Genomic DNA, 12,030 nt, shown 5'->3' on the forward strand with positions numbered 1-12,030 from the left:
TTTCACCTTGCTCCAAACAAACAGTTGCTGCCCCTTTTTTATTTCATTCCCTCTTTATCATATCCTTCTCTCTTTAGGGTTTAATAACATGTTTTTTTATTTATTTATTTTTATAAATACACCTGGAAGTATGAAACTGATAATTCATCCCTAAGAAACACACACAGTGGAATAGTTTACATTGGTGTGAGTGTGTTCAGAGCACTCGTCGCCCCAGGGCTTAGGTTTCAGACGGTTATTCTTTGAGGCGTGTTCGTTTAACCGTCCCAGAGCAGGAAGTGATAAATTAGGGCCATGTGAACCTGTTTGCTTTTCCTCTCTTGTGTCTGTCGACCTGAGTTATCAGCAATATCATGAATATTGCACCTATAAAAACTGAAAAACATTTCATGACACCATTCCTTGAACTTCCTTGTGCGGTTCACAGTAACAATTATTTATTTTTTGTAAACAAAATACTCTTCATGGAATGTAATACAATCAAATAAAATATATACATAAATGTACAAGTAAATTGGATTGAGTTGCGGCCACATTTACTGTTTCTCATGGGCAAAGTCCAGTCATTTCAATAGGAATCTGTGCGAAAAAAGTTCTCAGAACAGGTTTCACTAGTGATGTTGGTAATGCGAATTCGCAAATTGCTTGGTTTAAAAAGTTACTTTCAATCACATCATTACACTACTGACTGCACCTTTTTTGCCTGCAAATTTGCACCAGAACTTCGCTAATGTGACCATACTTTGTATCGGTTTTGCTTTTGTTTTGTAAAAATGGTGTTTCGATCAATGTTGATCATCGATCAGTTTTGTCACGCTCCTTCAGATGATCCCGATGCAATTCTTCAGTTTTTACCGCAGTCCAGCTGCATGCTTGCCTTTAGTCCTTTAGCACCCAGCAGGCTTTGCACAAAGGTATGGATGTAAAATGACACCAGTCATCTTGTTTTAGCAAGACCAGTATCCATCTAGACGTGTCTTTCTCACTTATACATTGGCTGTAATAGTAGAAGGTGTGGTAGTGGAAATCTGCAATTTCTGGGGCGCACAACGCATGGAGCCCGTCGTGGCGATGCACTGCAGGGGCCACAGAACAATCCCCAGCAGCAGCATCATGAGGAATATAAAGAGAAGCAAACGCTTCCAATCCATCAGCCGTTCCATAAGCCCAAGTCGCGGTCGAGTTTGGGAAGAAGATATGGCGCTTTGTCCACTGGCCCCAATATCGACACAGATGCAGAATGCTGGCACGCCTGGAATATCTATTGGCCTTTGGTAGCACAGCCTCTCTCCATCCAGCCATACAGGCTCCTCTTGCTGCTGGTGGACGGGCAGGCGACACAGCACCTCCTGGCTGGTAGTCAAAGCTGGAGGCCCCCTTTTTGGGATGGTAGTTGGCTGGCGGCAGAAGGGGCAGGAGATTTTAGAGTTTTGGGGGTCCATGGAGGTGGTCATAATGCGGGAGAGGCACTCAAGGCAGAAGGTGTGAGTGCAGTCCAACTGTTTTGGCGTTTTGAAGATGTTGTCGTAGGTGTTGAAGCAGATGGAGCACTCGGGATGAGAGCTCACCCTCTCCAGGTCTGTGTCTAGCGGGACCACCTGGGTGTGCCACAACGCAGGGCTCGGCTCCATTTCCCAGGAATATGGTCCTCCACTCTCTTCCTCGTGCAGATTCACTGGAACAAGCAAGACAAACATCTCAAAATTACCTCTAGGTTCATTCCGTAGGCTCTAATGCAAAACTAGGACACAGCTTATGAATTTATGATTGTTTGCATGTGGACAGCACTGAGAACACACATTTGTATGGACATTACAGTGCAAACAGAAATGAGCCACAGAACAAGTCCAAGCAAGAAGATTGATTCATCATCATGCCTTTGTATGCTGCCCTTTAAAAATTATTATTATTATTATTATCATTATTATCGCTATTCAATTTTTTGGAGTTTAGTTCCTAATAGTTTGTAAGACCAATGTATTGGTTTCAGGGTTGATGCACATAGTGTTTTCTAAAGATGTTTAAAATGAAAAAGATTCTTCACTGGTTCTTTGCAAACCTTTAGGTTCAGCAAAGAACCATTTTCACTGTATACACACTGTGGAGCTTTTTAGGTCATTAAAATGTTCTTCATACGAGAAAAATGGTTCATTTAAGAACTGGAAGGTCTTTCTATGGCATCACTGAAACCTTGGAACCTTTTTTTTTCAAGAGTATATAGGGTTCTTGATTTGATATGTGGTTCTTTAGAGATCAAGAGTGTTTTTTAATGTTGCATTATTGGTTCCTCAGTTCTTCGTTGATTTTTAGCTTTTTTGTAAATAAGTGTCTTATCAATAACCATTTTTTGCTAGAGAATAAATGTTTGTAAGGTTCTGTCACGTTAAGCTGTAAAAACTTTTTGGTTCTTATTATAATCCACTTTAGGGATGTACAGAAGTTTAGTAAAGGTCAAACACCCGTGCTTACAATGTTAGTAAGACACAGACTGCTTTGTTGTCCTTATTCTGCCAACGTCAGCACCACTGTCCTTCAGAAACCCTTTCAGCACACTAAGGCTCTCTAAAAGTCATCGCTCCACTAGTCCTGGCATTTGGAGCCGAGAAGAATTTTATCAACAAGGTGACTACATTGTATAATACAGTTGAGTATTTCACACAGCCCATCCTGAGCTAAATAATATGTGCTTCCAATACAGCCTCTCTTTTAAGTGGTTTTGTGCCTGCACAGGTTCAGGTGGGGGTTTGGTTGAGAGCAGATGGCCTGTTCACAAGCCCTGCAGGGCAGACCTATTTGTATGTGTGTGTATGTGTGTGCGAGTGTGTGTGTGTTTCTTTCTCCATCCCTGCACTGCACAATGCTCCTGTTTGTTCTCCATTATATTGGTCTGGCTTTGGCATTCCTGGACAACAGGCCGGTGCCCAGGCAGCCAGTCTCTCAGCACTGTGTAAAACCCCCAGACTCAGAGCCATGGCCTCAAGAACACCTGCTGCCCGAGTCCTTTCTGTCTATCTCCTTTCATGATCTCCACTTCAACGCAAAACTGTTTGACCACCATTAGTGCACGAGTTCATGGTTATTCATTAACTCAACCGCCTCCGTTGATCCCCAGGCAAAACAAACTAAGGGTTGACAGTGTTCTTGACCTGATTCTCCTTCCCCGTGTGCAGCAGGCCCTGCTGCTTGAACTTTTACATGACAGACCCTCTGTTTGATAACAAGCGCCATTAAGGAAGATAGGGAGGGGTTTGAAAGTAGCTCCAGTAATTTGATTTAATGTCTAGGTTGAAGCCCAAGGACAAAACTGCAGTTAGTAAGCTAATGCACAGCCTATGTGCTTTTGTCTGGGAAAGGTCATAAACGGTTTAAATGAAGCGCTGTTGACTGTTAACTCCTTTAGGTTTTGGTCTCTCTTATATCATTTGCATATAAACGGCTTCAGCAGCATTCTGTCAGTATATTTAGTCTGGATAGCTTGTGCGCATGTCTGTTTTTTTGTCATTAGTGATGATTTTTTCATTTTTTATGTGTTTTTTTTATATTTTTTTATGTGTTTTGTTTTTAAAAATTTTAAAGGTGTAAATATTTTTGTGTGTGCACATTACATTGCTATCATATTAGTCATCAGTCTCATTTTATTTGATTTTTTTTTTTTTAATTTATCTTTATTAGTCTACATTGGATATGCAATTTCTCATGCACTTTAAAAATGCTAATAATTTAATGCTAAAAGTTTAAGAATCACACTGTTTTTTTTTTTTTGTTTTTTTTTTTGCAAAAAATGTAAATGAATATCCATTTTCTGTAATGTTCATTTTAATGTTGAGATGCCTAAATTCACTTTTAAAAAGCAATTTGATTTTTTTACATTTTATTTTTTATTTCAAATCTCAACCTTTTTTTATTTTAGGCTGGTTTTCTGAGAACACTTTGTGTGCTCCACTTTAATTTGCAGTAACTTCACTTCGCTCTCCAGTATTGTAAATCTTCCTCTACATAATTCTCCAGTCTTCTCAAACAAGATTAGAATCACACAATAGGCAGTTAAAGTTAACATCCCTTTGGGCATTGAGTAACCCATCCAGTTTTTCTTTACTTCAGTTCTTTTTCCAAACGGCTGCCCTTCCGTATATCAGCCAAAGAAGCCACATGTGGCCGACAAGTATTGCACATGTTCTTACCTGTTCTGATAACTTGAGCTCTAGTTTTCTCCCTGTTCCAGTGATTCCTCTTTTATCTTCTCATCACTTCGCCTCCCTAAGGACACAAATGCATTATCAGCTCTGGAGCTGTCAGCAATCCTCTTGATAATGTAATGTCCTCCTCTCAGGAGTCTGTTAAAAGTGGAGCTGAACGCAGGTGGGCTGCTGGTGCCTGCCGCACTCCTTCTGAGTGTCTCGTGTCCACTCTCACCTGCCTCAATTTATCCCCTCTCTTTCAGCACTCGCTATGGAAATGACACTGATAGGCAGGAACAATAACACGGCCTTGAGGGAGTGCCAGAGACGGGGGAGGCGGAGGGTTGGGATAAAGGAAAGAATATTCATAGTATAACATTTCCATTCTCTTCATCTGCACATCCTCTTTTTTTCTGTCTCTGTTGTTCAGGCTTCCCCAATCATTTCCCAGCATGCTGCATACTTTTATATAATCTGATTGGTTTGTATCATCATTAAACTTCCTGGAATTTCAGAAATACCCAAACTTAGTTACAACTGAGCATTTTACATTTTAAATTAGCATTTTACCTTTAGTAAACCACATGCCTTCTTGTCAATAACTTGGGATGCTCAGTAAAATATATGAAACTAGTTCATTGGTAAGTAGATTTAAATGTCGGTTTAGTCAGAGAAAGCTACAATAACAGCAACATTGTCTCATTTTTATATGTGGGTTATCATGATCATTATTATATGAACATAACACATTATATTCATTAACTGAGCTAGGGCTTCTTTATTTAAGTCTTTAAAGATTTTTGTTACTGGTTAGCATTAGATAAACAAACAATGCCAACAATAAAATCACAAGGTCTCATTTACTTTTACTGTGATTTGCCACTCTAGTTTTGTTAACACTGTTATGAGGAAGACATTGACAAATTGATAAAGCATCATTAAACTGAGCTGTTTGATTACATCTGGTTTTATGACTTTATGAGATGGGAATTGTTAGGAATACTTGCGTCCGCTGACTCTCTTGTACTGGTTATTGAGCAGCTTAAGCACAATATCTCTTTATGGCAAAAAGAGCTGGTTAAGTTCATGTTTAGTCAGGCATGCCACACAATGAAACATTTAGTTTAGACCATAAGGAAGCCAGACAGCTGTCAATAACAAATCTGAGATGACAATAATAAAAACCAATCACATAGAAAAAACTCTAAAAGAATAATCAATACATGAACTATCTGTTCATACTATAATGTGAGTCGACCTGTAGGAAGTAAACAGACAACGACAACAAAGTACTCAGAGTCAACCAAACTGATGGTAATCTGTTCATCTAATATAACCTAATCCCCAATATATGGAGTCCTCCACTTTCAGACTCTTGTCATTCCTCTGCATCTCATTCCAAAGGAATGTGGAGAATGCATGACCGATACTTCTCTGATGTTCTCACATGATCACACACCAATGCTTGCCCAATTACCTGTGAAACACTGATGGAGCTAAATAAAGGCTCTGTAGCTGACTTCAAATCAGTGGTGAGTAACATCAACGCCCTCTAATGCAAGAAAATCATTTTATTTCTCAGAATTGTTTGCAGTAACATGTTGTTGTTTAAATCTTCAGTCACCTGAAACCACCCATCTAAACGTGTTTCGGATTCAGTTTGTGAATTCTGTTAAATTATTACATCTCCTTAAAAAAAATCATTTTGTATTTGCCCCCAAATTAATTTCACGATACTAATGATTAGTTTAGATGTAGTTAATGGTGAGTTAATATGCAGTTAAGGGGACCTTAGCAATCAGCTGCTGTTAACATTCAGTGCACTTTTTCTTTTATGAGCAGAAAAACAGTTGGGAAAAGAGTTGGTTATAGCTCTTATGAGTATTATTGGTATATTTGTTGTATTTCTTTTAGTCATTCATTTCACAATTAATTACCTAAATTAATTACACTTGTTAAATATTTCCCTTGGGGTCCAAAGTTCAGAGCTCTGTTCTCCAAATGTGTTTCAGTGTGAGAGCCGAGGTGCATGTTTGGCATGTCTTGTGATCCACTGATCCACATTATAATATAGTAGGCCAATCTCATAATGGAGAAAATGTTATATGGACCGCCTGTGTCAACCACACAAAAACTTTGCTTTGAACTTATTCTAACCAATCTAACCAACAACAGCATGTGGATCGACAACTTCAGAGTTGAGGAGGAGTGTGTGTTTGTGTGTGTTTGCATGATGTTTACTGAAACAGATTCTAGCCTGAGTCTTTACTGGAACAATAAAACTAACGGCTGTCACCCTGCCCCACACTACAACGGTAACTCGTAATTATGGACGTCATTAAGATTTCCGTTGAGATGCCCTTGATATCCCGACAGCAGAGGACAGGTGTAACTGCTTTTATCATCCGCTTAAACCAGTGCCTCACTGGGATATTTACTGACAAGAGATATGTGAGGACAAGGACGGCTATGGATTGCACATGGGTTTAAAATGAATGTTATCAAAACACTTTAATAAAAAATAGTTCAGGGTCAAAGTTTATATATATTTATATATATAACATGCTAGCTGGAAATCATCACGTTTTGTCATATGCACTTTGGCCTATGTCTGGTGTATCTCATGGCCAATTAAGCCATAAATGTCTGTAAGTATGTTGTTCATTAATTAATGCATGTCATTCTTATTTAAAATTAAATAATTTTTTGGTCCACAAATGTCAAAGGGTTTGCATATTGGTCAAAATCTAGAGGACTGATAAACTGCACACACCCATACCATAAGTGTGAATCTTGAAGCAATTATGTTTATTTTTTTTAAACGTATGTTTGTAATAACTACCTAGTGTTTTTGGTGTGCGTGTGTGCAGTTTATGTTGTAGAGCAAAACGTCAAAGCATCATCAAGTTATGTTTACCACAGACTTTATTTTACTCATAAATTGAAAAACCCTATTATTAAACCCCATAGGAAAATCTCGAAGGAACCGGCGGTGAAGTAGTCTTCCGGTATCTAAGGTCATACCTGCACCACTTGTGACTCTCCATATCCACGTGTGCACCTGGAGCATTGTCAGCATTAACCAGCTTTACACCCAAAGCTCATTAACATAAATAAAACCATACTGGTCTGAGGTAAAAGCCCAAATTCAAGCAACACCTTGCTGCCAGGATGTTGCCTTCAACAGAAGGACTTGTAGATGGTATCCATTTCTGGCACAGATCTAAGACAACAAAGAAAGTATTGATTATTGATAAATATTAAAACCTAGAAAAAAAATACAATATTAACTGTTATAATCTTTTTACCTTTTTTTTTATTATTATTGGTGAAGTAATATTTGACCTCATTTCGGTCTTTTACAAAGACTGCACAGTTACAATTACAGTTTTTAACCTATATAAACAATCATAACAAACAAGCTATATAAACAAAAATGGTCATGTATGCAGTCCCGGTTCACTGTTGCCATGGCTCATGATGTTCAAAACTGTAGCAGACTTGAAATGGTTAAGTATGTGTGAAATCTTTATTTTTTTTTTGCAAGTTCTTTTGCACACGAGTTCCAGCATTACCACATACAGGTACAGTTTTGACCGTTTTTGAAAAATTCCCCACAAACTGGTCTAGTAACTAGACCTGCACAGGGACAGACACCACAAACACAGGTATGGCCTTTAAAGGGGTGGCATAACCTGTATATCTGGACTAGTAACCAAACGGTTGTGGGTTTTAAACCCTCCAATGGATGCCTCATTACCTATTAATATTACATTTACATTACTATGTATCACAATTATGTTCACAAGTTAGGTTTCTGTGAATTGTGGGGACTTTCCATAGACTTCTATTACTTTTATACTTACCAAACAATATTTTTTATCCCCTAACCCTAAACCTGCCCCTTACAGAAAACCTGTTTGCATTGTTACATTTCCAGATAAACATCATTTACTATGTTTAATATTTTTTTCCCTTGTGGGGACCCAACAATGTCAAAAAAGGTTTTACTATCCCCAAAATGTACCATAAACAAGAACACACACACACACATTTCACACACACACATATACAGTATATATATATCCTATTATCATATATATATATACTGTATATATTATATATATATATTACACACACACACACACACACACACATATACAGTACAGCTCTCTGTATACTGTCAACCTTTACAGTACATTTCAGTTTGCTGTTTTCAGTTTTGCAGTTGCACATTTTGAAATACAGTATGTGAAGCATTTACAGAGTGTCACTTTTTGTGTAAGTATTGCTCATAACACTGGTTCATTTCTAACCCTGAGTCAGTCACTTTGCATAAAATATTCTTAGTAATAATCAAGTCCTTGCGTGTGAGCTGTGCACATCTTTCTCAGCCTTTAATGCATGTTAAAATGTACAGTATAAATTCACCTCTATTGCAGCTAAGCAGTGCTGACAATCCAGCTTACATTTACGGAAGTTTGGCTAACATTCTAGCAAGGTTCTGTCAAAGTTATGAACAAAACATTCTTTCAGCAACATTATAGAACTTTCATTCAATGTTATCTGGCCTTTAATAACGTTACCACAAAAACTTGTTTTTTTTTTTCCTGAAATGTTTTAGTTTGATGTTTGTAAAATGTTTTTTAAGCACTACTCACTATTTGTTTCAAGAGCGTTCAGAGAACATTCAAAAGTAACGTTTGCATCATGTTTGATGATGAAATGTTACAATGGAACATTCCCTTTATGTCTTCAAACATGGATGTTTTGATAATGTTTTCATAACTTATTGGGAACTATAGCGAATCATTCCTAGAATATGTTTTCTTTTGTTAGCTGGGAACTGCTCTCTCTAAGAAACATTTAACCCTAATGAAAGTGAAAATGCTTGTCTCTGCCGTTATGTGAACAGTGAGGTCTTCTTTTGGCCCTGTACTGCAGGACAGGAAGGTTTTGGTTCCCAGGAAGGTTTAAGATTTAGGAAAACTACTTGAGACCAATGAGTGATTGTACCTGGATCAAATCAGTTTGGCTCAAAATGCTTCATAACTCAAATATCTATCGTTTGAGCAGTGGCATACCAGCATTATATAGGCCTACGTGTTTTTTGTTGTTGTTGTTGTTTTCATGTTCAGTTTTCACAAGATCTTTCACTGCCTGGTGCTATATTCGAGCCAGGCTCATGAAAACAAGATGAACCGGTTTGAGTGCAGGTGTCCTTCAGTCATCTCTGAAAAGAGCAATCCAGGGCTCTGGGAATTAGTTTAGCATCACTATCATGCATTAACCTGCCATGTAAATATTTAATATTTAATCAAATTATTATGTGGCAAGAGGCCAAACATGTAAAGGATAAACAAATAGTACAAATGTAACATCGTCCACTAGTCAGCAGTAAGATAGCCTTCTCACCTGTGTGAGCACTTTCAGTCAGAGCGCCCTCTGTCGGTGATGGAGCATTGATGCAGTGTGTCATTTAAACGTATTCATAACGTTGATTTGACCGTAGCAATCGGGTTATTGTAATAAACTAGTCTACTAGAAACTAACAGGCTATTTCGTTTCTACAAGCCTATAACCAGCGGTCATGTTGTTATATTTTTGAGAGGTTGTAATAATGTTCCGTTATCACGTTTGCCTACCAGTTCTGAAAGAGTATTTCTCTGATTAATTTATCTTTCTAATTAATATAATTTGTACGTCGCTTTGGATAAAAGCGTTTGCTAAATGACTAAATATAAATGTAAGTATATTTACACGCTTTAACATTATGACAGATCAGGTGACGTGTGACACCTTCGTCTCGTAATTGATTTCCATTTAAATATCAGAATATCAAATATGTTACAGGGTTTACAAGTAGTAGGCTACATTCTTTATACAGAAAAGGTTCGACGCCGTTTTCAAATATTTCTGTAATCACAAACTAAGCAGACATTCTCAAACAGAAGTACAGTAGGTTTTAGGTAACCATAGCAACAGAAGGCTACCGTGCGCTTTTCTAGTTCTAGGATCAGTTTAGGATGGGACGCCGACAAAACATAAGTTGCATTATCATTTATTAGGCGATGCTTTATTACACACAAGAACACTGCTGTAAAATTTGTAGCATTTCAGCTGCAGCAAAAGACTATTAAAAACATTGTCCCACGTTTGCATCTTATTGCATCATATTGATTTTAAATTTGTGCTTTAATGTATTAACATTTACAAGGTTGGAGCCTCACAAAAACTCAAATCCTGAGAGTAAGTTTTTGGCCTTTTTTCTCTAATGGATCTTATGTGTGTTCACACACCCTCATTGTTTGTTTGTTTGGTTCTTAACAAAGTCAAAGAAATAGCTTATACAATTATTTATTTCACCCTGTCAGTTATTTATTGTAAAAATAGGACTGACACCTTGTTTGAAAAGATCTTTTATTGAAGGATTGTCTTTTTGGAGATGGCTAATGTTTTTTGGAGTAATACCTTGATTGTCCAGAATGTTTTATGTGATTTTCATTTATTTTATAGACATATTATTTTTGGATTTTAATATTAATCAAGAAATATGAAAAAATGCAAGTTTTTCTGCATAAACATACTGGGAAAATTTTAATTCCTAAACATAATACATAAAAAGTAAACCCCACTGTAATGTCTTCAAGCCAAGAATGTGTTTATATACAGAAAAGGTTCGACGCCGTTTTTCAAATATTTCTGTAATCACAAAACTAAGCAGACATTCTCAAACAGAAAGTACAGTATGGTTTAGGTAACCATAGCAACAGAAGGCTACCGTGCGCTTTTCTAGTTCTAGGATCAGTTTAGGATGGGACGCCGACAAAACATAAGTTGCATTATCATTTATTAGGCGATGCTTTATTACACACAAGAACACTGCTGTAAAATTTGTAGCATTTCAGCTGCAGCAAAAGACTATTAAAAACATTGTCCCACGTTTGCAATCTTATTGCATCATATTGATTTTAAATTTGTGCTTTAATGTATTAACATTTACAAGGTTGGAGCCTCACAAAAACTCAAATCCTGAGAGTAAGTTTTTGGCCTTTTTTTCTCTAATGGATCTTATGTGTGTTCACACACCCTCATTGTTTGTTTGTTTGGGTCTTAACAAAGTCAAAGAAATAGCTTATACAATTATTTATTTCACCCTGTCAGTTTATTTATTGTAAAAATAGGACTGACACCTTGTTTGAAAAGATCTTTTATTGAAGGATTGTCTTTTTGGAGATGGCTAATGTTTTTTGGAGTAATACCTTGATTGTCCAGAATGTTTTATGTGATTTTCATTTATTTTATAGACATATTATTTTTGGATTTTAATATTAATCAAGAAAATATGAAAAATGCAAGTTTCTGCATAAACATACTGGGAAATTTTTAATTCCTAAACATAAATACATAAAAAGTAAACCCCACTGTAATGTCTTCAAGCAAGAATGTGTTTATACCTATATATATATATATATATATATATATATATATATATACATACACGTGTGTGTGTACAATTTCAATGTCTATTAATACGAAAGCGATCAAAACACATCTGCAATATGTTTGATATATTATGAAAGCAGAATATCACCTTAAAGTAGCATTGTAAATTTGAATATTTTGAATACTTAACATTTGAAAAAAAATATATATATATATGTATGTATATATATATATATAGATATATATAGATATATATAGATATATATATAGATATATATACACTTAACATTTGATATTTGTGGACTACGGGGTTTATTGGGTGACATGCAGATACTAAAGAGTCAATATAACAACAGTGCATGGCTCTATTAGCTGTTATGTCAATAGGTTCCAGAAGGAGGCGCTG

General features: G+C 36.6%; 1 protein-coding gene across 1 annotated transcript; it reads right to left on the bottom strand.

Moving 5' to 3' along the window:
* Nucleotides 1–402: 402 nt before the first annotated feature.
* On the bottom strand, nt 403–4,458 carry LOC109071717 (RING finger protein 223-like). Its single transcript, XM_019088137.2, has 2 exons — nt 4,182–4,458; nt 403–1,675 (listed from the first exon to the last, which is right to left on the bottom strand). The coding sequence occupies exon 2, from the start codon at nt 1,629–1,631 to the stop codon at nt 987–989; it is 645 nt and encodes a 214-aa protein (XP_018943682.1). The 5' UTR covers nt 1,632–1,675; nt 4,182–4,458; the 3' UTR covers nt 403–986.
* Between the last annotated feature and the right edge of the window lie 7,572 nt (nt 4,459–12,030).

This window comes from Cyprinus carpio, chromosome B23 (assembly GCF_018340385.1).
Source record: "Cyprinus carpio isolate SPL01 chromosome B23, ASM1834038v1, whole genome shotgun sequence".
Taxonomy (NCBI): Eukaryota; Metazoa; Chordata; class Actinopteri; order Cypriniformes; family Cyprinidae; genus Cyprinus; species Cyprinus carpio.

Excerpts from the sequence above, each read along its gene's own strand:
- LOC109071717 (XM_019088137.2), bottom strand. The coding sequence starts at position 1,631 with ATGGAGCCGAGCCCTGCGTTGTGGCACACCCAGGTGGTCCCGCTAGAC.